The 27,953-nt window shown below is 36.4% G+C and overlaps 1 protein-coding gene and 1 long non-coding RNA gene across 3 annotated transcripts; both read right to left on the bottom strand.

Annotated features, from left to right (window-relative positions):
- Positions 1–11,728: 11,728 nt before the first annotated feature.
- LOC103449393 (delta(14)-sterol reductase) lies at positions 11,729–25,661 on the bottom strand. 2 transcript variants are annotated; one of them, XM_070809643.1, is made up of 13 exons: positions 25,333–25,661; positions 25,116–25,233; positions 24,926–24,996; positions 24,387–24,443; positions 23,750–23,841; positions 14,514–14,561; positions 14,008–14,128; positions 13,682–13,728; positions 13,177–13,258; positions 12,829–12,905; positions 12,611–12,730; positions 12,261–12,335; positions 11,729–12,178 (listed from the first exon to the last, which is right to left on the bottom strand). In XM_070809643.1, exons 1-13 carry the CDS (start codon positions 25,378–25,380, stop codon positions 12,025–12,027), a joined length of 1,110 nt encoding a protein of 369 aa, XP_070665744.1. In that variant the 5' UTR covers positions 25,381–25,661; the 3' UTR covers positions 11,729–12,024. The 2 variants fall into 2 exon arrangements, with proteins under 2 accessions (XP_070665744.1, XP_070665745.1); XM_070809644.1 differs by lacking the exon at positions 24,387–24,443 and having other exon boundaries at positions 25,333–25,485.
- On the bottom strand, positions 20,464–21,178 carry LOC139190020 (uncharacterized). The gene is made up of 3 exons (XR_011573987.1): positions 21,045–21,178; positions 20,777–20,954; positions 20,464–20,645 (listed from the first exon to the last, which is right to left on the bottom strand). It is a non-coding gene; the product is annotated as an uncharacterized lncRNA (long non-coding RNA).
- Positions 25,662–27,953: the final 2,292 nt, after the last annotated feature.

Below are 27,953 nucleotides of genomic sequence, written 5' to 3'. Positions count from 1 at the left end.
TGAATCGAACTTGAGTTTGAAAAACTTTTTGTGTATTAATTTTTTTTAGTACAAGTGATAGTTGGACATGGGATTGAACGTAAGACCGCGAGTGTAGTGATAAATGTTTTATATTACTTGAGTTGCAAGTCCTCTGCTTTTCGCGTAACAGTTTAGGGTAGGAAATGGAAAATGTAATTCGTACATAAGGAGGTAGTGTAATTGCTGGATACTTTCAGTGGTAAATATGTGAATTTGTTTTAGGTTGTGATCGTGATTGTGATCGTTCATCGTTCATCGTATATCATGGGTTAGTTTTTGTTTGGTATTATTTATACTTAATTTTAAATTTTGAAAAGATTTTTGACCGCATGATATACGATGAACGATCATAATTACGAAATTCCTAAAATCCTAGGAAAAAATCCGGTGAGGATCCCTTTCCGTTTTACTGGCCAAGGTTGGCACGTGCAGGCGTGGCCAAAGTCAATAACGGGTCCGGCTTATCACGAATACGGCGTCGTTTGGTTAGAAATTGGGCGATTATTACGATGCTAATTGGTGGTGTACTTTTGGTTTATTTTTCGCCCCTGAGCGTCACGGCAAATCCCAGCTAACGGAGCCATCGGTTACGGTGTTAGTGGTCCCCTCATTGGATGAGGAAAGGGGGCACAATTTTCTAGGTGGAAGTTTTAGGTGTTGATTGAATTTGGCGCGCATGTGGCATTGATTCATGATGGTCATTTCATGGTGGGTCATTTTATGTGGTGATATATAATCTTGATTAGTGCTAATTCTTCTGCTTAATATTGATGATAATTCATTATTTATCAAGGATTAATTATTTATCAAGGATTAGTTAACCTACTATACTATAGGGCTACCCTATTTTGAATTTGCATGCTCATGCATTTTTTGTAAGTAGTTGTGTCAGAGTTTGTTTCCGTAACGATTTGACGTACGGGTCGTAACGAAATTTAAGGTCGATGAAAACTTAAATGGGTCCTACATGATCGATAGATTTCAACAACTTTTTACCAGACAAAAGTCAAACATATGTATTGTTTTCATTTCACCTGTCTCATGATTGGAAGACCGTTCTGCTTCTTTTCCTATGATAAATAAATTAAATAATCATGTGCGTCTTTTATTCAAAAATTTATTATATCCTTTCGTGCGAAGGTGCGCCGCCTATTCTCAGAGACTAACTTTATTTAGTGTCTCTGCTTTTTCACTCACACAAATGAAAAGTCAATTGCTTTCAACCACATTAACTATCAACATATTATTGGGATCTTCAAACCTAACACATCTTCATAAGCACTATCACATCACATACAAGCGCGCACGCACACATACATATATATATATATATATATTTATATCAGGTGGTTTGTGTTTATAATTTTTGAATTAAGTCACACAATAATTCAGTTATAATAATTAAATATCGAACTTATTATTATTATTATTATTTTAACAAATGATATTATCTACACTAAAAGGTGAAAAATGAGTTAAATTTCATAATGGATTACAATAATGTGATTTAAATTGACATTTGATGAGAATTGAATCTAAAATATCTTACTTAATAGTAAAGAAGAATACGTATATGAGCTGAATTTTAAACTTACTGTTAGTGGCATGTATCAATTTGGTTTAGAAACTACTTTCAAGTGGTAATTAACTGGAATACAAATTTGGCAATTATATTAAAAATAACAAAAGATTTTTGGTTGGTTTTTTATTTAATTGGAAAAAATTTCTTTTATTTCTTTTTGTTTGGATGAGGAAGGGATAGGGTTTGGTAGCTTAAGATCCAAAAACCCTTAATTTTATCGAAACCGAAATTTAAGGGTGATGATCTCATGCTCGTTTCTCGCTCTACCTTCTCACTCCTCCTTGCTTTGCTTGACCGTACACGCCAATGTGTCGGTCACCGCTCGTGACTCACGGCTCGAAAGCCATTTCAAAGAATCTTATCTCCCTCTTTTCGCATTTGCTTCTGACGTTTTCTGTTACGAAACGCTTGCGACACTCACCCAGGGCACCACCTTCTGTTCCTGCTACATGCCTCATTTCGTGACACCTGTCTTAGGGCTGCCAGGTCAGTTCACTTCATTTTTCTGACTCAGGCGATGTAGAGGGAATAGAGAAATCGAACTCCAGATCGGTCTGTAATAATGAATTAGTCGTAATCAATTCAGCTACAGACGGTTAGGATTTTAAGATATCGATATGGGTGGGAATATTAGTGGATATATTAATACTATATCCATATTGTTTTTTTTTTATAATGAAACTGATGAAAATTTAAAATGAAACTTTATAGAATGTCAAATGTTGCTACGAAATATAAGAATTTTTTTGATATTTAATCGATATGTTAAAAATATCGACGAAATTTAAGAGTTTCTTTGATATGGAGTGAAGTTTAAACTTCATCCATTTTTCATATGTTTATGTGATTTGTCCGATACTTTCATAGAAATATCAATCATATTGAATAAATTTTAAACATCCCAAACGGTTTGCGCTTATGTGTATTTTCTCAGTGTCATTTACGTTTTTCGTACTGAGTTTGGTTATATTAATTCTTGGTAGTTGACAACTTTAATTTGTAGTGCAATGCCCACGTACTAAAATGATGAGGATAAATATGGAACTGAAAATTAGGGTTAGGGTTAGGGTTATGGTTTGGTGTTTCTTTATTTTTTTCATTTGAGGGGCAGGTGTCATCCATGCCGGCCGAACAAAACAGTAGAAGTGGCATGCATTGGTTGCTTTAGTGCTTTGTGGTTGCTTTAGTGCTTTGTGATTGTAAGATTTTTGGGGGAAGCAAACAAAAATGAAGAGGCCCCCAAGAAAACGATCCATACACTCATGGCCAAAAGAGAAAATAAAATCTGCAACTTGGTTGGAGGATTCACCTACTTTAAACTAGGGTTAGTGCTTAAATATCTGGTGTTTGTGTGGGGTTAGACAATTTAAGTGTGTGCACCATTTCATTGGTTTGGAATTCTTTTTGTTTGGTGGCTCAAGATTTTAGACTGCGGTCGTTCTGACATGACGGTTACAATGATTGTTTGTATATACTCTGTCAACATAAATTACTAAACTAATTGTCTTCAGCTTCATTAAAAATATGTATCGCCAACACTCGTCTTTACATAAAACAAAATTGTTCGTAGTTTATTGATTACGTCACAAATTGTGTTGGAACTTTTGTCGTCAATGCGGATTTGACATTAGATGTCCATGCAAGTAGGACAACTTTAAATAAAAATAAAATTATTTGTATCATATTTACTAATGTCGTAATGTAAATTGTTTTTTTTGTTACAAAGTAAGATTCATGGTTTGTATTCCCTTCTCCTTTTTCTCTTTTTTTTTAAAACTTCAAATTCTAGTTGTTTAATGTTATGTAAACACAATCCAATCCTTTTTTTTTCCTCTCCATTATAACAAGTAGTTTGAGTAACTCTGTTGGAATTTTCATCCCTTATTTTTTACTTGAAACTATTTTGGACAAAAGTTCAAGTGGTGTTGCACAAAAAGATTGTTACTTCATAAATGTGTACCATTTTATTGGTTAGAAATCCTTCTTTTTGTTTGGTGGCACCAGATTAAGATCACAATAGTTTTACACATGACGATTACAATAATTGTTTGAATGTACACCATCAACATGAATCATTAACATAATCGTTATTAGTAAAATTTAAATATGTATCGTCAACACTCGTCTTTATATAAAACAAAATTGTTTCTGCTTTACTGATTACGTTGCTCATTATGATTGTAAAGTTTTTGGGGGAAGCAAACAAAAATGAAGAAGCCCCAAGAAAGAGAAAATAAAATCTGCAACTTGGTTGGAGCCTTGGAGGATTCCCCTCCTTTTTACTAGGGTTAGTGCTTAAATTTCTAGGATTGGTGTGGGGTTATACAATATAAATGTTTGTACTGTTTCATTGGTTTGGAGTTCTTTTTGTTTGGTGGTTCAAGATTTAGACTGCGGTCGTTTTAACATGACGATTACAATGATTGTTTGAATATACATCGTCAACATAAATCATTAAAATAATCATCGTCAGCTTGATTGAAAATATGTATCGTCAACATTCGCCTTTATATGAAACAAAATTGTTCACGTCACTCATTGTGTTGGAACTTTTGTCAATGCGAAGATATTAGAGATTTGTCGTCAATGCGGGATTTGACATTGGATCCATGCAAGTAGGACGGCTTTAAATAAAAATAAAACTATTTGTATCATATTTACTAATGTTGTATTACACAATGTATTTTTGCACAAAAGTAAGATTCATGTTTTATATTCCCCTCTTCTTTTCCTCTCTTTAGTAAAACTTCAAATTCTAGTTATTTAATTTTATGTAAAAATCCAATCCTCTTTTTTTTTTTCTTCTTAATTATAACAAAAAATAGTTTGAGTAACTCTGTTAGAATTTCATCCCTTATTTTTTTTTAACGTAAAACCATTTTGAATAGAAGTTCAAATGGTGTTACACAAAAAGACCAACACTTCATAAATGTGTGTACATTTCATTGGTTTGGAATCCTTCTTTCTGTTTGATGGCATTAGATTTAGATCGCTACTGTTCTGACATGACAATTACAATGATTGTTTGAATATACATTGTCAACACAAATAAAAATAGTCACAGTTAGTGCGATTTAAAATATGTATAGTCAACACTCATCTTTATATAAAACAAAATTTTATGTACTTACTGATTACGTCACTCATTGTGTCAAAACTTTTGTCGTCAATGCGAACACATTAGATACATATGTGGCAGCATAAAATATCATTTTTTGTTTATAGTACACATAATTAGACACATCTTATACTAATGATATTATTTTCTTTTTAATTTAAAATTATACTTTATACCTGTTTTTATGTCAATATTAAAATGTTTGTGAAACCTCACATGCTCATCCAAATATTTGGGACTACTTAGGGTACAAGTTGGATTGAAAAATCATATCCCGATTTTAAAGGTTCTAAAATCTAAACATTATGGGAAAATTGGCTGGAAATCTAGATGTACCCAGAGGAAGCTTTCGATCCAATTTTTTCTTTGCCAGACTTAATTCAATCTAAAAGTTATGATATATTCTAATTTTTTATGTTTATTTACTACACTTTTTTATATTGTAATGAATTTTTGTATTTACATTATGTTCAATTTTAGTTTTGTATATGTTTTGTTTCTTAACTTTAAATCTAAACATTATGGGAAAAATTGGCTGGAAATTTAAACGTATATAAAGTAAGAACAATACTTGGCTACTCAAAGATGAGTAGGAACTTCTACTTAAAATTTCTTAAAATTGTTCATTGTTCATTGTTAATATATAGAACTTCGTGTTTATAATAAGAACCGTTCTTATTATAAATCACCTCTGCAAAAAATCAATTAAAACTAAGGTCGTTTAGTCATCAAACTATTTTAAAACAAATGAATGGTATTGGTAAAAACATTATGAACCGTCTATGTATTTGCTACAATAAATTGACTAAACGATCTTAATTTTAATTATTTTTTGCAGATGCGATCTTTATATGGTAATTTATAATAAGAACAGTTTTGATCATAAGCACAAAGCTCTGCGATTAAAACACTAAGAATTTTGAGTTGGAATTCCTATTCATCTTTGAGTAGCCAAGTATTGTTCATAAAGTAATATGTATTTTTGATTGTCAAATTAAGTGTAAAAGTTTCGAGGCATGCACTTTCATGTAAACTCACACATGCTATAGGATGGTATAGGGCACTGAAAAAAATGTGGAGATATCTAATCTATTATCTAATAAATAGATTTGGACAAAAGTAAATCCATTAGTTGGGCTTCAGTTTGGAGAATACTAAGAGAAAATTTATTGAGAAATGTTAAAGAGATTTTCTTAAAGTGAATTTTATATGATTTTTTTGTTACCTTGTCAATTTGGTGTCATATTTTATCAAAGATATGATCTGGCGGAGAATCTATAGAGAGCTTCACTTTTGTTAGAAACTCTTTTGCATTTCTCAAATTTATATATTTTTTTCTCGAAATTTAACGAAATATTTTTGGTACTATTTATTTTTAATAAAAGATATTTTTATTCTAAAAAGTCACTTATATTATTATTCACTTATAACATTTTTATGTCATTTTGATTAAATTTTAAAAATTTCAAATTCTTTTCATTAGTTTTATTTTTTTATTTTCATTGGAATTAAGAAAACTCTTATTCTACTAAATGGGCAAATTAGTAGGCGTAATTTTATTGAAACTATGTATAGGTGCTTTAATTTGATGTGACCTGATTTAAGGTTTTTGAATAAAGAATGATTGTAAATATGGTTGTGTGAGTTCAGATGTTTGTCCTTTTTCTTATTTTTTTATCTATTATATTATTAAGGAAATGAAAATGTTTGGAAGACCAAGTTACTGTGTCAAGACTCAAAGTATCAGAGACGGTTAAGCTTTCTACAAATCAATATTAATATCATTTCCAACTTAATTATAATGTAGTTATCAATTAGTGTTAAAGTTTGATAACATTTTTATTTTATTTGTAAGTAAGAGATTTTATATTTGACTCATATGACAACAAGCGTTTGAAGTTTTTCTTTACTTTGTCCTAAAGCAAATTGTTGATTCCATTGGAATGGCCCTTCATGCAGCTTTTTTTATCTAAAGCAAATTCTTAAACAAATAGGGAATTTGTTTTAGAATTTCATGGCTTAGCTTTTGTAGGATAATATTTAGGTATTCATTAATGAGTGTTTTATATATTTATTTTTTAATTTAATTTAATAAAGTAACATCACGTGTTCTTTATTTTTAAAAATAAAAAATAAAAAATAATAATAATAACATGTCCATTATTTTTTAAAACACTAAAACATGTGTTAAATATCATTCGACAAAATAAGAAAGTAAGTAGTCACTAGTGAGTACCCAAGGATTATCAACTTTTGTATGCATTATACATTGGGTTTTGTGCTTTTATGTGTTTATGAAATGTTTCAAGAGAGTTTTAACGAAACACTTCCAGTATTATTCACTTTTAACGAAAAAGTCATTTTTACTCTAAAAAGTCACTCATGTTACTATTCACTTACACCACATTTTTGTCATTGTGATTAAAATTTAAAGTTTTCGAGCCATTTTCATTAGTTTTCATATGTTCCAATGCATGAGTGAGACTCTCTTAAAATGAGATTCTTTTTAAACTTTTTGCTACCTTATAGTTTAATGTCAATTTCTATATTAATGTTATAAAATATTGTATAAAAAAACATTAGGTGAAAGATAATCCATAAAATTCCTACATTTAAGAATCTTCTTAACATTTTCATGTTGGTAATTCATCTCGTGTTGCGGCACTCAACGACAAATATGACTTTGAAATGAGTAGGAGAATATTCCAACGATAACTTGACTGAAGTAGTTTTCATCCACTCAGTTCAAAGTCAGCTTATCGTTGACCGCCGCAAGACGAGGTGAATTAAGTGGTGCGTCCCTCCCACTCTCCATCTCGATTTGCGTTTCTTTTCATGTTTCTCCTCTCTCTCTCTCTTCCTATCTCGATTTCTGTACATTTTTATTAGGTCATCAGTTCACCTGGCTTTGGGTTGATGAGATATTGTGGACAAGGATCCTCTCCAGATCCTTATTTTGTATCTAAGAATTAATTAATCGTGTCTGTTCATTATACATCGTATGATTAATTTTTATTAGATATTATTTATATTCAATTTTAGATTAAAAATTTAAATAATTTCAAATCCCACAATATACGATGAACAGACACGATTGATTGATCATTTGAATTCCCACAAAGAGGATCCGGAGAGGATCCTATTCCAGATATTGTTAACACATCCACCGTCCATTCACAAATAAATTAGGGTGAAAATAGTAAATGCAAACTCGAGGAAAACGATGATAAAAGAAGTTTGTGAATGATGAACGAACTACTTGCTTCTCTCTTGTTTTATTGGAGAGATTTTCAGTGTGCTAATAACATGATTTGTACATTAAATGTAAAAATATAATTGGTTAATAATTTAAAGAAAAAAAATTCAACTACTTATATTATAACACTAGTATACCAAATCATGTTTTCGGCATACTAAAAATTTCTCGCTTTATTGCTTACAAAAATATGAGTAGACAAATAACAAGTTAACCATACGCAACGCAAAGTTTGACAAGTACCCCTACCTACCCATGATTCATCACCATTGCCTTTGGCTTAGTTGCCCTCTCCCTCTCTCCTCTTTTCCTTTTAAATTTTAAGAGAGATTTCGCTCCGCTGTTCACTGAGCGGGATTGATAGTATCTCTGCATTGCATGTATAATGACCATATGCTGCCTTATATAGTAGAGCCAAAGAGGAACATAAAGGAAAATACGATGATACTATGACATCCCGCTCCAAGAACACGAGCGAAATCTCTGCTAAGAATAACCAATATATATATATATAACCCTATATGATCTGTCTCACTCACAAGAAGAATGAGATTCGTGGCACACCAATATATAACCAGGCAAGTTCGAGAAGTCCACCTGCACGTACACCTGTCAGTGAAGAACTTTTTAAATTACCAGCTTCAAAACCAAAACAAATTAGATTAATTAGGGTGCTAATTTTGTATTGAATATTAGATTAGGGTACTAATCTGCATCGAATTTGATGATCAAACCTTCAAAATACAAATTGGAAAGAGCACTGTATAAAAAGAAGATGCCTTAAACGTCCGTCTTTCTAAAAGTGAGTGTTTTGTTTTGTTTTATTTACTTGCTTCTGCAAACTGCATCATCATCTGCATGTGATGTGCGTTGAATCGGTGGAAAGCCTTTATGGAATTGCAGATGATGAATCATGCATTCTGAATGTGATGATATGAATGCCTTCTTGCTTTTGTGTCAAAGACATTGGTAACCCTAAACCCTAATCATGCATAGTTTGTCGTTGTAATTGTCGAAAGAGAAACACAAATCGTCTTTTCAACATACAGAAATAAAAGAAATTCTTGCATTCGACTGTTTGTACATATGGTAGCACATTGAAGGTGTGCCCAAATTAAGGACTACAAGTAGGGACCCATCTATTCCAAGGTTGATTAGTATTTTAACGGTTAACGGTCGGCCGTAAGAATTTCTCCTTTTAATAAAAGATTCTTGAATACGAAAGACATAATGGGGGGAGTGGCAACCTGAAAGATTGGTGGAGTGGGACCTACCAACATAAAAAGATTTTTTTGGCTTCCTATATTACAGGAATGGAGTTTGTATAGTATGGACCGGCTCATTATAAGGATTTGTGAATTTTGAGACCGTGGATCACAAATAGGGATGGTCAATGAGTGCCCATATATCACCATCACAAACACAAATATCACCTCTCACCACCACAAATAGCACATATCTACGTTTAAATGGATCTCGACAAAACTAAATAGGTACCCATTGACCATCCCTAAGATTATTGATCTATGCTATAATTATAGTTCATTCCACAATTTTCGTACAAGATATTGTAATAGTGAAGCTTGATGAATTGTTATCATGTAAGACTCGTTTGAAAGTGATTTTGAAAGAGTCATAATTACTTCTGAAGAGAAGCACCTCCATGTGCTTCCATATAAAATCGCTTAAACTGTTTTTTTGAATGATTTTATAACACACCTCCCCTATTACTTTTCTTGAAGAACTTACAGCACTTCCAAATGAGACATTAATTACGTGCACTCGGTTGCTAATTAACATGCTACAAAATGTGGGTTGATTAGAGTAGAGATGCCCATAATTTTTATCTACAATTTCCAAGTTTTCCAAAAAACTAATGAACAACAACTGTAAGCAACTCTCTCTCTCTCTCTCTCTCTCTCTCTCTCATTCTCTCTTTGCGTAGGTTGGAAGGAAAGGATAATTAGGCATCGACCGAGTCTTTGCCTTGCTTTATTGAAGGGGACCACTTCTTGAATGAAATGCCATCACCATCACGGGTTGTTTAATGTATAGGTAATGCTAGGAGGATTAAATTTACAAACTAAATGATGTGTTACTAATAGAAATGAGTGTGTTTATAAACGCTTAAGTAATAAACCAATCATCAACTTCTATATCTTTTAGTTTTTAAAATTTAGTCTACAAATTGAGTATTCCTAGCATTACCCTTAACGTTTAGTCCTACCTCATAATCATCCTCTTGCTGCTAATTTACATGCAAGCCCTTTCACCTCTGTAATGCACAATCTTAGCCAAAAGAGGTTGAGAGAAAGAAGCATCCCTCCTTCTCCCTTCTTTTATTTGGAGGATGTTCTGTTGTTTGTAGACAAATCATGGTTTGATATATATGCAGTTTTATATTATTTTTAATTTAATGAGTTTATGTGAATTTAATTCTTATGTATAAAAATTAAGTCGTCTGAGTTAGATTTCTATAACATTATGTTTGTTGTTATGAGATCAATAGTTATACAAGTCATATTCTAGAAGAATCAAATTCACGAGAATCATATATTATATAAAACAATTGAACTCGCCGTTACTAGATTTAAAATTTCAAACTTTCTGAGTGAATTCTATGTCAATTTATAAGAATCATATCCAACATATATGGCCCAACATGAAAGGCTAACCAACCGTTACAGTTAAGAAAGAATGACTCATTACGTATAAAAAGTCGAGCGTTATTGTATTTTATTTGTTGTTGAGTGATAAGGATCTAGGAATAGATGTTAAAGGTGGAGATAAGAGAAACAAAGGACGAAAAAAGGGGAACACCCACCACCACCATCACGATAGATTTTTCAGTATGTCAGAGACACAATTCAGTACATTAAGTGACATAACACAAATAATTGGATAAATTTTTTAACTATTTACATTATGATACTTAGTGTACACATTATGATACTTAGTGTATCTGACCGTTTTTTCAACACCGTAAAAATTTATCCACCGCCACGAATCACCGCTCTTTAGTTATTCTCTGGCTGTGTGCATTTGACTGAATGTGCAAAACAAAGCTTTCTCAACTACCAAGCAACCCTACATCCATTATAAAATGCCATCTCACAAGCTTTTAGTTTATGACTTTTAGGTGAGCATAATTTGGTTAGTAGCACACTTTTCCGCTAGGGTATATAATATTATATTATTATTATTATATCATTACTTCCCAAACGTAAAAAATAAGCATGTCTCAATTATGCATGGACTAAACATAATACCCATGCAGACGGAAGTTAAGTCAGTTGGTCATAATAATACACCCTCTTACGCTTGAATTTGAATTCCTTTTGAAAATGATAAAAAAATGCTATTCGCACACCTATTTTTACCTTTTACAGACCTTTTTTAATTTTTTCTCATTGACCTTTTTCAATTCACCCGATTCGACAACCTAAAATTGATAAGAACGGATGAGAAGTAAAAATGAGTATGTCGATAGCACTATCCAAATTATAATAATTTTGACTATCAATTTGCCAAAAAATAACACATAAAAACTAAGGAAAACTAATGAAAATGACTTGAAAACTTTGAGTTTTAATGATAAGGACAAAATAAAGGGTAAAGTGAATAGTATTATGATTGACTTTTTAGTGTAAAAATGTGATTTTTCGTTAAAGTGAACAGTACTTGGTGCTTTTCGTTAAAGTTCCCAAAAAACTAAGAGCCGAACAGCCCAAGCCCAACCCACATTAGGATCTTGATGTTAACCAGTCTCTTATCGTACACATTACTTCAAAAGAAAAATGCTCACTTTGATCCAACAAATGCAGGATCAAATCATGGATGGAATATCATCCGTTTTGTTTTTCTTCTTCAACTGACATTAACGACGAACATATCGGCTAACTATTAGTCTAGCGGTACTTGTTCGAATCCATGATAGTTTGAGGATGCACTAAATTTTCCTTCTGAAATAACTCACCAGTCATGAATGAAGTAATGCATGAACTCCACGCAGCTTAAACGTGATGATGTTGTGCAGGGTCCAGAAGCTTAGTAAACGTAAGGTAATATTCTCCACGGAACAAGCCGGCGGTATTCGGCCCAGATCTCTCTGTACTTCTCGGCACAACGAGCTTCATCTCTTCTTTCTCTCCATATGAGCAGAATAAGAAGATAAATTGGATAGAAGTATGGAACTGGGGAACTGCAAAACAAGTGACATTCAAAACGGATAATTACTTTGCAAGAAACATATATGAGCATTTGTAAAGAAATAGCGAAACTACCTTATCCCGCAAGGTAAGCTGAAAGACAGTGCTAGTAACAAGTCCCCGAGGTAATTACAGTGCCTTGCAATTCCCCTACACCAAAATAATCAGAATGTGAGTAAATGTTTGTGATGAAACATTCGTTTTTCTTTCTCCTTCAAAATAGTTCTGGAACTAAACGCATGTTGTTCTCATCTCTTGTTTGCTTATTACACCTTTACTTATAAAAATTTCCAAATTGCTTCGACATTGTCCAAATAATATATCTTCACATGGCGATGTACTTCAATTTACCATTTTGTTTACTTTCATCAATTTTTATCCGTAGAAATGAGAAGATGATAAGAAAGTGATAGATGGAACCTTACCAATAACCAGAAGCAAGCAACTTTCCCCCAGTGACCCTCGCGGGCTTACCCCATATGGGTGCTTTCGGATTCTTCTTAAAGACATGCTTTTGCTTGTTGGCTCCTCGGAATACTAGGTACCTGACCAGTACGGAAATTAAAAGTAATGTTGGCAAATGCACAAAGAGCAATAGGTTCTAAAGCTTCAAATCCCAACTACAAGTTGATGGGAAGATTACCCAATCAGAAAAGTCAAGCAATTTGCTACGACAGCCGCTGTTCCTAACTCCACCTTGGTACTCAGAAGCCACCATCCCTTTAACAAAGGAAATGATCATGCAGATATTAACAACAATGAAGAATATAACAGCCAAGGGTTTCGATTTTGCTTCTAAATCACGCCTGTTTCATAGAATCTATACCAAATATGCTTTAACTTTTACAGTTCTGACAATAGACAAACTGAGTTCTCAACCAAAAGTGTATGGAAGCACAGAAATCAAGTATTTAGTGTGCACTATGTGTTTGGGAGCAGAAGTAAAGAAAAAACCAGTTGAGCTATCTAAGCTCTAGTTCAGGCTACATGCCTGGATGCTGAAAGTAAACGGAATCCAGACTAGATCTCCAAATACCAGCATGAAGCCCAGTCTCTCTGCGATTATGTCCCATCTGTAAAGGGAAAACCAGGTAAAAATAAATCGAATATGCACAGACAAAACATATAATGACCTCAAATTGACAAGTTGGTCAATAAAAAAAAATACAGTGAAAGAGGAGCGTGAAGAAATATAGCAGAACAAATTTAATGAATTCTTTCCTCACTGTCCAAAAATAAAAATAAAAAATGAAAAAGAACATACAACTCGAAGTACATAGGAACAAACAAAATAAATGGGTATAGCAAGTAATCCGGAAATGACAAAAGATACAATCAGACTTGTGTCTCAGGCGTATTTTCAGAGAGCGTGTATGAGTCAAATTCTGCCAGGGGAAGCATATTGTGAAAAGATATTTGGTAATGCAAAATAAAACAGTCACACAGGATAAAACTAAATTGAATTATTCAGCTAGACGCCATGGTAATGTACTTACGTGGAGGTCATGTACTCCTCATGAACAAAGTAGTCCAAGATGTATAACTGGAAAAAATAAAAGAGAGAAAATGACAGAATTTTGAGCAATCACTTCCAGCATTAAACAAAAGATATACAAATACGAACATACATCTGTCCTTACATGCGCGCGCGCACACACACACAGCAGGAAGGAGAAATGTGCAAGTGGGGGACAATGGTTGCATGCTTAATTTCCTATCATAGTATGGGCGATGATGCCCACGTGACAATTTTGTATGCACCTCATATTAAGACGCGTAGAGAAACAAATCTATACACGTATAAAAGGAGGTCCCAGATTACCGCACAGAACAACTGATAGAGGATCATTGATTGACTCAAGGTACCGTCTTGAACACTTCTGGCGAGAACCGAAAGGTTGATAAATAGCCAGCCCATCATTCCAGCTCGAACAAAGAAAAATCTACAAAAGAGAATATCATCTTTATAAGACTCATATATATATATTATTAATATCAGACTAATTTTGTCTCAGTTATACAAGTAGGTATAAAATGTAATAGCAATCAGAGGAAATGGTAACATGATGAGGACCAAGCACAAGAAAAGGGAAGGGGAAAGAAGAATAGAAAAGGAAAGGAGACAAACTCAGACCGCAGTAAGAGATAAAGAACTGTTGTACAGAAGGGGCAAGGGAAATTTTCAGGTAAGGAAGAGTAATAAAGGTTTGAAATCAAAAGAAATTACTAAAACATAAACAAAAAGATATTGTTAAGACCATAGTAGTATACTAATTTTTCGAGTGTGTGTTAGAACATGTCATGAATATTGAAGACTGGAGTACATACTTGAGGTCAATGCCCATAAACTGAGGATTAAGCTGTATTCCAAACCACCTATAAAACAAAGTAAGAGTGTCCATATCAATTAATTGAAGGATGCATCTGACAAGGGTTTGAAGCAAATACAAAAAATGAACACTTCATTTTTAAGACAATAAAAGATAGAGTAGTCAAGCATCACATTGCAATGTGATGAAGCAGTAAAGACAAAAATCATTGAGATTTAATTTATTTCTGTTTGTTCTAAACCACAAACTCCGCCTGTGTAAGTTTATCTTACATTGCCGGTCCCAAGCCCGGATAAAAGAGGAGGGGGAGGGCGTCAGGTAGTCGACAGCCGGCACTCCACAGTTACGTCGAATCCTTATGATAATGAATCCAGAACGAAATCGCGCTAAAGCTAGGACGTCACCCGTAAGTGGCGCGCTGTGTGGCCCGAACACAGTGATAAGTGAGCAAGGGTCGCTGTATCTCCATCGGCACCCGGATGCAGTGTTAAATGAGCAAGGGGGCCATAGAAACTTCTTTTCGAACGACTCCACTCAAAGTTGTTTGGGAGCATATGCTCCTATCAACTTTACACAGGACACACAAAAGAAGTACTTTGATCCTATTAGACGGGGGATGGTGAAGAAGCTAGGACAGAAGGGTAGAGTTCAAGAGAGTAGAATGCGTTTAGGAACGTGGAATATAGGAACCTTAACGGGAAAATCTATGGAAGTAATAGAAGTTATGGTGAGGAGAAGGATAAATATTATGTGCCTACAAGAAACTAAGTGGGTTGGTCTTAAGGCAAAGGATCTAGAAAACTCAGGGTTTAAGCTTTGGTATTCGGGCACAAATAGAACGAGAAATGGTGTTGGCATCATTGTGAACAAGACCTTGACACAAGATGTTGTAGATGTCAAGAGGGTAGGAGATAGAATCATGGCAATTAAGATTGTAATAGGACAAGAACTCATCAATGTGATTAGTGCGTACGCACCTCAAGTAGGGTTGGATACGAGTTCGAAGGAGAAATTTTGGGAAGACCTTGGAGACTTGGTGCAAGGAATTGCTCAGACGGAGAAGTTATTTATAGGAGGAGATTTAAATGGACACGTGGGCAGGGAGACAGGCAACTATGGAGGGTTTCATGGTGGCCATGGTTTTGAGGAGAGAAATGAGGATGGGGAAGCTATCTTGGATTTTGCAATGGCATATGATCTCTTCTTAGCCAACACCTTCTTTAAGAAGAGAGAAGAACATGTGATCACCTACAAGAGTGGGTCGTCAAAAACACAAATAGATTTTCTTCTAATGAGGAAAGGGGATCGTATAACTTGTAAGGATTGCAAAGTTATACCGGGGGAGAGCTTGGCTAATCAACATCGCTTGTTGGTGATGGATGTACATATCAAAAGAGTGAGAAAAAAGAACAAGACTTGGAAGTGCCCAAAGACTAGATGGTGGAATCTAAAAAGAGAAAAACAAGTCATTTTCAAAGAGCAAGTAATCACCCAGTGTGTGTGGGATAGAGAGGGGAAAGCTAGCCAAAGGTGGGATTCCATGGCTAGCTGTATCCGAAAAGTAGCAAAAGAGGTATTAGGAGAGTCCAAGGGCTTTGCTCCACACCAAAAGGAATCTTGGTGGTGGAATGAGGAGGTACAAACAAAGGTGAAGGCTAAGAAGGAATGTTGTAAAGCCTTATACAAGGATAGGACCGATGAAAATGGTGAAAGGTATAGACGAGCGAAGCAAGAGGCGAAGAAAGCTGTGAGAGAAGCTAAGTTAGCGGCTTATGACGATATGTATAAGCGACTAGATACTAAAGAAGGAGAGTTGGATATCTATAAACTAGCTAGAGCAAGGGAAAAGAAGACAAGGGACCTAAACCAAGTGAGGTGCATCAAGGATGAGGATGGAAAGGTTCTTGCTACAGAGAACGCGGTCAAAGACAGATGGAGAGGTTATTTTCATAATCTTTTCAATGAAGGACATGAAAGGAGTACTCCATTAGGGGAGTTGAGTAACTCAGAAGAGTGTAGAAACTACTCCTTTTATCGTCGAATCAGGAAGGAAGAAGTGGTTGTAGCTTTGAAGAAGATGAAGCATAGAAAAGCAGTGGGCCCAGACGATATACCGATTGAAGTGTGGAAAGCCTTGGGAGAGACAAGTATAGCATGGCTCACTGATCTTTTCAATAGGATTTTGAAAATGAAGATGTCAAACGAGTGGCGAAAGAGCACCTTGGTGCCTATTTACAAGAATAAGGGCGACGTATAAAATTGCATGAACTATAGGGGTATTAAGCTAATGAGTCATACAATGAAGCTCTGGGAGAGAGTCATTGAGCATAGATTGAGGCAAGAGACACGGGTTTCGGACAACCAATTCGGGTTCATGCCAGGGCGCTCAACCATGGAGGCAATCTATCTCTTACGAAGATTGATGGAAAGATATAGAGATGGGAAAAAGGATTTACACATGGTCTTTATAGATTTGGAAAAAGCGTATGATAGGGTCCCAAGAGACATTCTTTGGAGGATTTTAGAGAAGAAATGAGTACGAGTAGCATATATCCAAGCTATAAAGGATATGTATGAAGGAGCAAAGACTGCCGTAAGAACTCATGAAGGACAAACCGAAAGCTTCCCCATAACTGTAGGATTACATCAAGGCTCATCCTTAAGTCCTTACCTTTTTGCGTTGGTAATGGATGAGTTAACAGGACATATTCAAGATGATATTCCTTGGTGTATGCTTTTCGCAGACGATATAGTGTTGATAGATGAAACTCAGGAAGGGGTAAATGCGAAGCTTAACCTTTGGAGAGAAGTGTTGGAATCTAAAGGTCTTCGCCTAAGCCGATCAAAGACAGAATATATGGAGTGCAAGTTCAGTGCAAATGGAGGCCAAAATGAGTTAGGGGTGAGGATCGGAGATCAGGAAATACCAAAGAACGACCGTTTTCGCTACCTAGGATCTATCTTGCAAAAGAACGGAGAATTAGATGGAGATCTCAACCATAGAATACAAGCTGGATGGATGAAGTGGAAGAGTGCATCCGGCGTGTTGTGTGATCGTCGTATGCCACTGAAGCTTAAGGAAAAATTTTATAGGACGGCAATAAGGCCGGCAATGCTGTATAGCACAGAATGTTGGGCGGTGAAGCATCAACACGTACACAAAATAGGTGTAGCGGAGATGAGGATGCTTCGTTGGATGTGTGGGCACACGAGAAAGGATAAGATTAGGAATGAGGATATTCGAGGTAAAGTAGGAGTAGCCGAAATTAAAGGAAAACTGAGAGAAAATCGATTACGGTGGTTTGGACATGTGCAAAGAAGGCCTACTGACGCTCCGGTTAGAAGATGCGACTACGGGACAGAGGTTCAGGGCCGAAGGGGTAGAGGAAGACCTAGGAAAACTTTGGAAGAGAGTCTAAGAAAAGACTTAAAGTACTTGGATCTAACGGAGGACATGACACAGGATCGAGCACAATGGCGTTCTAAGATTCATATAGCCGACCCGACTCAGTGACTTGGATTTTTCAAGTCTCCAATCGAGAAGTTTTCCCCACTCGGGAAATTAAGGGAACACTACCTCAACCTACATGCTCCACTCACAAAGCTTCAACATACAAGCTTCAACAAAAGAAAAATTCAAAGAACTTAGTGAAGAAGGCTTTGGTGTATTTAACACAATACGTTGAAATGAAACAAAGCTTATTTATTGATATCTCTAAGAAGTTACAAATATGTACATATACACGAGTCAAAATAAACAAACAAGAGGGAGCCTTCACAAAGGTTGCTTAGGAGAAGTCTCAGCAGTCGGCAGAGCCCCAGAAAGAGAAGGCACCGGAGGGGGATCATTCGGAGCCTCAGTACTGGACAGCACCCTAGAAGGAGGAGGCATCGGAGGTTGATCATTTGGAGCTTCATTACGCGGTACAGCCCCAGAAGACGAAGGCAATAAATGTCTTTGGAACAAACCCACAAACCTCTGATAATCATGTAAAATCTGACCATCAGATTCCTTCATCTGGTCAAGCTTCCTCTTCATGTTTGTAGCATAGTCATGTGCGAGCCGGTGCAACTGTTTATTCTCATGTTTGAGCCCTCTAATCTCCTGTTTGAGACTCATCACTTCAGCCGCCAATTATTCAACTTGGCGGGTTCGAGCAAATAGGCGTTGGACCATATTAGACACAAAACCTGCACACTGAACACTAAGAGCCAGAGAATCTTTATCAGCCAACTCATCAGACCGTTTGGAAAGTAGTCTGTTATCTTTGGGAGTGAGAAGGTTCCTGGCCACCACCGCAGCGGTCATATCATTCTTCATCACGGAATCCCCAACGGTAAGAGGACCAGTAAGGGATAAGAAGGATGGGCGCCATATGTTGTCTGGAGAAGGCGTGGCTGCCTCTTCAACAAGGTTCAAGTCAAAACGACGGTCGGAGGGGCCAGACATTTTCAAAGGTGTTGAAGAGAAAAGAGGTCGGATAAATCAAGATCTTAGAAATGCAAGAAGGGAGCTTCTACTGATGGAGATTCAAGTGTGCTTTGGAACTTAATACCAGCCTCTATAAAAATCTGCACTCGATAGAGCTTAAGAAATCGAAGAGGCGCCTGCTCAGAAATCGAAAAGGCGTTTGCTTTTTCAAAAGCTGGGCTGCTCATAGACCACGAGGGCCGATCTCAGGAATCGAAGAGGCGTTTGCTTTCTCAAAAGCTGGGCTGCTCAAAGACCACGAAGGTCGATCGCAGAAATCGAAGAGGCGCTTGCTTTCTCAAAAGCTGGGCTGCTCAGAGACCACGAGGGCCGATCTCAGAAATCGAAGAGGCACCTGCTTTTTCAGCCTTGTCAGTACCTGTCACATGCACACTCAACTTTGCGGAAATTACGGGCATTCTGTCGAAGATTTCTAGTGAAGTAGAAAGCACGTGAATGTTACTGTTCAATCATTCACTTTCCACACGCAACATCAGCTCACGGGTACCACAGATAACTTTGCCAAAATCTCTGACAAAGTTTAGACACGTGAAGCTTGCAGCTCCCATTACATCGCTATGACCAAGAAGGGTAAAAGAATAGCAAAGAAACAGCATTAACAAAGTTTAGACACATAAAATTTGAAGGTCTAGCTACCATATTATTACCTACAAGGGTAAAGAAACATGACCACTGCTGGATAATTGGAAAGTCCTTGTGGGTCAACCTCTGTGCTCCGTGGCAAGGTAGACTAGCAAACAGGCCTAACCTTTACTCACATTCAAGAAAACACTCCCAACAAGATTGCTTGCTTCAAGATCGAAGAGGCACCGTCCTCCGAATCTCAAGAGCAAGACTCCCAACATGATTACTTTCTCAAAAAGCGACGAGACACCGCTCTCCGAATCTCGAGAGCCAGACTCCTAGCAAGATTGCTTTCTCAAAAATCGAAGAGGCACCGTTCTCCGAATCTCGAGAGACAGATCCCTGACAGGATTGCTTGTTCGAAAACCGAAGAGGCACCGCTTTCTCAACTTCGAGAGCCCCTTAGATAAAGCTTGTCTGTAATCCTCACACCGCTTTCTCAACTTCGAGAGCCAGATCTCCTTGGATAAAGCTTGTCTGTAATCTTCACACGTAACATCAGCTTTCCAGATACCACAGACCACTTTTTCGAAGTGCTCTGACAGAGTTAAAACACGTGAAGCTGGCAGCTCCCACTACCATGCTATGACCAAGCAGGGTAAAAGAATAGTATTACTCCTTGTTAGGGAGACTCTTATATATGTCGACCTCCACCCTCAACGGACAGGCAGACCTGCAAAAATGTTCAACCCTTCCTCATATCTGAGATGGCACTCCCAACGAAGCCTCTCGAAATATTCAGATTTCTTTCCCCCCGAGAATACCTCTGCAAACAAGCTACATCAGAGCAAGAATATCTCATATCATCAGGGTTAAAAGCAAGAGTATCTCATATCATGCTTTTTCCCTGTCTTTTCCTTTGGCCTTGTTCTTACCTGCAAGACAAAGAGAAAAAGAGCAATCAGTCAACACTTGGAATCAAGCTTCCAGTCCGGAACTGACTACCTGGAACCCCATTGCTCTCGAGTACTCATCTTCAACATCTTATGCTTCCTGAGAAGATACCACATCTGCCTGAGGAACAAATAGGGCAAGTGAGAAGGATACAAGGAAGCATGTGGAGACAAGCGCAACAGAACACGTGCCTATACATCCACTACTTTGTCAACAACAAAAGTATCCCATATCAGCAGGGTCGAACGTACTCTAGATTTGATGGACTTGTTTTGACCCTCAAATTCTTCAGTCGGTCTTATACTCTGGTGGAAACAAGAAAACCCTCCAGCCCAGTTCAAGAATAAGCCTGTGGAAAGTTACTTCTTCAAAAGCAAAAGTATCTCATATCACCTTTTCTCCTTTTCTTCTATTTATCCTTCATGCTACCTGCAAGATAAGGAGAAGGATAACAATCAGCCGGAACTCGAAATCAAACTTCTGATCTGGGATTGATTGCTTGGAGCTCTGATTGCTTACCTTGTCTGTCACCTCTTTCAGCAGATCCCCTAGCTCGGCGACTTGAGGGACTCCTACTACATGGTTTGTATCGCGCTTGACCAAGCCTGAAACTACAAGTAAGCGTCAAGTGAAATTGATACATTACCTTGTGCATCTCCACCAGTTAAATATATCACCCCTGGAGGGAGGAAGAGTACTTCCAAAGAAGATGTCACATCTACCTATGAGACAGATAAGGCAAGTGAAGACGATACCACACTTCGGTACTTAAAAATTTCGTGATTACGAGATCATTCTTCCACAATATTTCCTAATGTCATTTGTACTAAATCATTCACTTGTACTCACTAAAGGAGAGCTTGAACCTATATACTGTGTAAACCCTTCACAATTAATGAGAACTCCTTTACTCCGTGGACGTAGCCAATCTGGGTGAACCACGTACATCTTGTGTTTGCTTCCTGTCTCTATCCATTTACATACTTATCCACACTAATGATCGGAGCAATCTAGCGAATATCACAAACTTAATATTTAAGATGATATTCTTTGGTGTATGCTTTTCGCAAACGATATAGTGTTGATAGATGAAACGCAGGAAGGGGTAAACGCGAAGCTTAACCTTTGGAGAGAAGTGTTGGAATCTAAGGGTGCGTTTGTTGCACCGGACTGTCTCGGACTGGACTAGCTGCAGGGACTAAGCTGGACTGGCTTAGACTAGACTAAGCTGGACTAGTTTAGTGAGGCGTTTGGTGCAGTGTCGGACTAAAAAACAGAAAAATAAAAATAATAAAAATTAATTCACTTTTTATTTTTTATTTTTTTCATTTTCTAGAATCTCCCTATTTTGGTCAAACTATTTCCTTCTTTTTCTCCCCTGTCTCTTCCCTTTTCCTTATCCTGTCCGACTCTCTCTCCCTTTTTCTCCCTTGTCTCTTCCCTTTTCCTTATCCTGTCCAACTCTCTCTCCCTCCCTCCCTCCCTCCCTCCTCACTTCCTCTCACAACTTCATAATCTACTGCAAACCTTCAAAATCAAACCACATAGCAAGAAATAAAGTGAAAATTTAGGAGTTGGGGTTGGGGTGCATGTGTGATTGCCTTGAAGGTGGGAGATGGAGAAGGTTTGCAATCAAGGAGTTTCATGTTTTCTGGGTTTGGTTTTCCTTCAGTCAATCCCATCGTTGATTTAAGCTTATACCCACTGCAGATTTTGTGTGTGTGTGTGTTTTATAGGTTTCTGGGTTCTATTTTGCAGGTTGGATCTGGATTTGAAAAATGGAACGACTGCATTTTTTTTTTTTTTTGAGTTTTGCGGGATATGGGTTTGAAAATAGTTGTGGAAGCGAGGAAGAAGCAGATGGGAGGGGCGAAGTGAGGAGAGGCGAACCAGACAGAGGTGGTCTTAGCAATCCGCCCGATTTTGGGGGGCCTCGCGAAGCCCCTCTAGCGAATCATTTAGTCGGGGTTAGTGTAGGCGAGTCTCATTAACGCTAGTCCGTGTGTGCAACAAACACAGGATTACAGTGATAGTTAGTCCAGTCTAAGCTAGCGAAAGCTAGCGAGCTCAAACAAACACGCCCTAAAGGTCTTCGCCTAAGCCGATCAAAGACAGAATATATGGAGTGCAAGTTCAGTGCAAACGGAGGCCAAAATGAGTTAGGGGTGAGGATCGGAGATCAGGAAATACCAAAGAGCGACCGTTTTCGCTACCTAGAATCTATCTTGCAAAAGAACGGAGAATTTGATGGAGACCTCACCCATAGAATACAAGCTGGATGGATGAAGTGGAAGAGTGCATCCGGCGTGTTGTGTGACCGTCGTAGGCCACTGAAGCTCAAGGGAAAATTTTATAGGACGGCAATAAGGCCGGCAATGCTATATGGCATAGAATGTTGGGCGGTGAAGCATCAACACGTAGGTGTAGTGGAGATGAGGATGCTTCGTTGGATGTGTAGGCACACGAGAAAGGATAAGATTAGGAATGAGGATATCCGAGGTAAAATAGGAGTAGCCGAAATTGAAGGAAAGAGGAGAAAATCGGTTACGGTGGTTTGGACATGTGCAAAGAAGGCCTACTGACGCTCCGGTTCGAAGATGTGACCACGGGACAGAGGTTCAGGGCCGAAGGGGTAGAGGAAGACCTAGGAAAACTTTGGAAGAGACCCTAAGAAAAGACTTAGAGTACTTGGATCTAACGGAGGACATGACACAAAACCGAGCGCAATGGCGTTCTAGGATTCATATAGCCGACCCCACTTAGTGGGAAAAGGCTTTGTTGTTGTTGTTGTTGTTGTTCTAAACCACAACATATGGATTTCTTTTCATTGGTCAAAAGAATATTCAGCAAATCTGCTTTTGAATCAAAACAATTTTAAATAATTAAAGAATAATCTTGCACGTAAATGTCAGGACAGGGGGAGTTTTCAGGTTGTCTAATCATGCAGATGGAACAGAGTCTAGGGTAGGAATGATAAGACAGGTTACACAGTATCAGTACTAAAACCCCTCTAATACATCCTCTCCTACCATTTTCTTGTCTAATTGAGAAAATGAAAATATTCCCATAAGGCAGGTAAGACAAAATTGTACTAAAACCTCTATATATATGTTTTGTTATATTTATATAAACAATTTTTACAAGTTTCTATATCATATATGAATATAAACCATTTCGCCCAATGGAGATGACTTGGAATAAGTTAGACAATATGCTTAAACTACCAGTCATCAAGAAGGTTCTCTGTGACATGAGGCTTTAGGGAAGAACCCTGGTTGGTCGACTTGCAGCCCACAGCGTAAAGTACCAGTGTGACCTAACATAATAAGCAATTGAGAAAACAACTACATATCAATTAACATTAGCATTGATAAGAGAAGAAGACTTAATACTGATGATCTACTACTCGTCCACTAAAAATGTAAAGTATGGTGGTTAAATATAAGTGAATGCAGACAATTGATTTTCTTCTTTACCATGTGTGTCTCATAATAAAAGGTAGATGAAGCATACATTACTATGAAAAATTTCGTGATATTTTTTATCCATATATCTTTGCATGCCAGAATGACCTAATTATTCTCCCAATCCAATTAATTTCATATTGAAGTTTTGGCTTATCTTTGGTATTTCAGAGTGAACACTGTCCCAGTTACTACGAGGTTGTGGCGGTGCCCATATGGAATCTCTTCCACATGAGAACAAGCCGAAACATTGACATGCTCAATTTTTAACTCATAATTGTCCGTCTGAGCGGAAATAAAGATAATTTTATATTAAACAATCAAACCAAGGTTTATGCACACACTTTACCAACTGCAACGTAACATGGAAAACTATGTCAATAGATTCCTAACTTACCAGAACACTAAACAGAAAAGTTGTTGATAACAGCTCTAGTCCTCTATCTGATATTGCCTGCAAACGGTCTTATGATGTTAATACATTGAGTCTCCAAAAATTCATTTGCACCACTCTGAGAGAGAGAGAGAGAGAGAGATGTAACACTGACAGCAGCTAAACCATGTATTATGATGGATTGATTTTGATAAGTTTAGAGAATGGATGAATTTAGATGCATGTGGAACAACTTTCTACTTTCCAGTATGCATCAATCCCATTTAGTTTACTTAATTTGTCTTAAATAACAGTTGATATCATTCAAATTTTTGCCAATATGTGGGTTGTTAAATCATCTTCAAATTCCACAACATGATCAAATGCAGGTGTAATCTCACAACGTATTTGAACACAAAATTGGAGGCAGGATGTAAATATGAACAAGCCATTAAGTAAAACTCTCAAGAACAAAAATGATCCACACCATCAACACAACAATAGTCAGTACATCGAAATTAACAATCCGAAAAAACCACATTGAAGTAGGAGTGATCACATACATTAAGCGACACGATATCCATCTTAGCACCAACCCCAATAAGCCCAACCAGTACCAGAAGTGATAGCAGACCTGACAAATAAAAAAAAGTCAAACTATATCAAACTCTCTACACAAAATCAGACCTGCTCACACAAACATTTACACAAACAGGTAATGTGCATGAGTAAGAATGCATTCAAAAAGCACACCATTGCATCGATAATGAAGCCGAGAGCCGTCCGGTAAAGTGGCTCCGGGGACAAGTTTTCCGGGCAGTATCGATCCAGCAATGGCCAAGTAAGTGAAGAACAATGCCAGAATAGCAACCTGAATATTATGGATTAAGAAATTGACCAATTAATTAATTAATTAGCGTAAGGGGGATTAAAGGAAGTGTGGTGATGGGATTAAGAGAAGAGTGCTTACAGACTTCCATGAGGGAATTAGGAGGTGGAGAAGATGACCCAGATCCATGACTCAAGAGAATAAGAGCTGCTCAACTAGCTGAGCTCTGCTCCTTGCTGTCAATGCTTGTTAGTTGTTACTTGGGTTTTTAAGTAAAGTAGCAATGGTCCTCAACTAAACATCTATTATTATTGGTCTCTCAGCTCATCAAAACGTGCAGCTATGGTCCCACAACTAAAAATTCATTACCATTAATCCTTCAACTTTAATCCAAATGATCCCTCAATTTTAACCCAATTGTAGCAATGGTCATTCCAACATAACTCATTTTGACAAAATTATGATGAAGTGGACGAAAAGAACCATATCTACACCTTTTGATGAGTTGAGGGACCCCAATTGTAGCAATGGTCATTCCAACATAACTTATTTTGACAAAATTCTAATGAAGTTAACGAAAATGACCATAACTACATATTTTGATGAGTTGAAGGACCAATGGTAATAAATTTTTAATTTATGGACCATTGCTACAATTTACTCTTTATCTCATTTTAACAATTTTACAATACTTCTGATTTAATGGTACGGAAAATGAACGCTCATTATTAAGTTGAGAAAGTATGATTTTTGCTTACTTTGCCAATCTAATAGATGGATATTGCTAGGAATATCATCTATTTAAACCATATTATGTAGTTGATGATTGGATTATTATTTAAGTGTTGATTAACGTGCTTATTTCCTATTAGTAACACTACAAAGTTTGCAAATATGATCTAAAAAGTTGATCTATCGAGTATTACTCTTAATAAATATAAAGTCAGACTGTCGAGTAGTCCGAATTATTAGAGACTAAACATCTATTATCATTGGTCATCAGCTCATCAAAACGTGCAGCTATGGTTCATCAACTAAAAATTCATTACCATTAGTCCTTCAACTTTAATCCAAATGATCCCTCAATTTTAACCCAATTGTAGCAATGGTCATTCCAACATAACTCATTTTGACAAAATTTTGATGAAGTGGACGAAAAGAACCATATCTACACCTTTTGATGAGTTGAGGGACCCCAACTGTAGCAATGGTCCTTCCAACATAACTTATTTTGACAAAATTCTAATGAAGTTAACGAAAATGACCATAACTACATATTTTGATGAGTTGAAGGACCAATGGTAATAAATTTTTAGTTTATGGACCATTGCTACAATTTACTCTTTATCTCATTTTAACAATTTTACAATACTTCGGATTTAATGGTACGGAAAATGAACGCTCAGGATTAAGTTGAGAAAGTATGATTTTTGCTTACTTTGCCAATCTAATAGATGGATATTGCTAGGAAGATCATCTATTTAAACCATATTATGTGGTTGTTGATGATTGTATTATTATTTAAGTGTTGATTAACGTGTTTATTTCCTATTAGTAACACTACAAAGTTTGCAGATATGATCTAAAAATTTGATCTACCGAGTATTACTCTTAATAAATATAAAGTCAAACTGTCGAGTAGTCCGAATTATTAGAGACTTGCCTCATTTTATTGGAATTTTTATTTATAGAAACAAATGAGGACAAGGGAGGCCACATATTGGATTTTAAGAGCATTTCCACTCGTTTGGTGGATTTGAGTCTTGGAGGGAACTTGTGATCGCTACTATCCACTTAATGGTAAACTGTCTTCGGCTTTTCTTTACAACTCTCCACCCATGATAGTTAATATTCACCAAGTATTTAACGGATGAGATTAATTTAGAATATATTGTTATGATTATGCTACCCTCGATCAATTGTGACTAGTAACTGCCATGAAATTAGGCTTTGGACTAGAGTCGACATGGCTGCTCCCAACTTCCAAGGCTCCATCAGCCATGTCTAGAAGAAATGGATAGAGGTGAATGTTGGATTGGATATGGGATCTAGCCCATAGCTAAAAATCATGGGTGGACTTGCTGTAAAGGAGGAATTTTGATTTGATTTTCTGGAGCCCATTAGGAAATGAACAATATAAGTCACTTTCTTTGATAAACGTTTTTGTTATAAGCGTTTCTGCTAGAAGAACAATATATCCTTTATTTCAAAAATTATCGTTTAAGTTATTCAGTACTATGGTCTTGTGGTATTCCTTTTCATTTGGAAGTGAGAGGTCTTAGGTTCGAATCTCGTGGATGGTGAATTCGATACCAAAGGCTGCCCATTATGTGATTTAACCAAACTTCCCCTCTTCGTAGTGTAAAATATCGATGTACTAAAAAAAAATTACCATTTAAAAAAATGGTTGAAAATATTTCCTCAATAATCGTAAAACATTTATAAACAGTGTTTTTTTAATAATTTATTATCCATAAAGTGTGAGGAAAAAAGGTTTTTGGACAAAAAAATGTTAGTTAACTAAAGAAACACAAGAGTTACAATTTCATTTATAAGCCACAAGGGTGCATTTGCAACTTAAAATTCAATACAATTGTTACATAGTACTACGTCTTAGTGGTATTCCTCTTTACTGATAAGTGAGAGGTTTTAGATTCGATTCTACTATATTATTGATAGCCCATTATAAGACTAAACTCACCCCCTCCCCTTAATGTAGATAATATCGATTGTAAAAAAAAAAAAAAATACAATTGACTAGA

This window comes from Malus domestica, chromosome 12, assembly GCF_042453785.1.
Source record: "Malus domestica chromosome 12, GDT2T_hap1".
Lineage (NCBI taxonomy): Eukaryota > Viridiplantae > Streptophyta > Magnoliopsida > Rosales > Rosaceae > Malus > Malus domestica.
The sequence above is the reverse complement of the archived record's forward strand: the minus strand, read 5'-3'. Positions and strand labels throughout refer to the sequence as shown.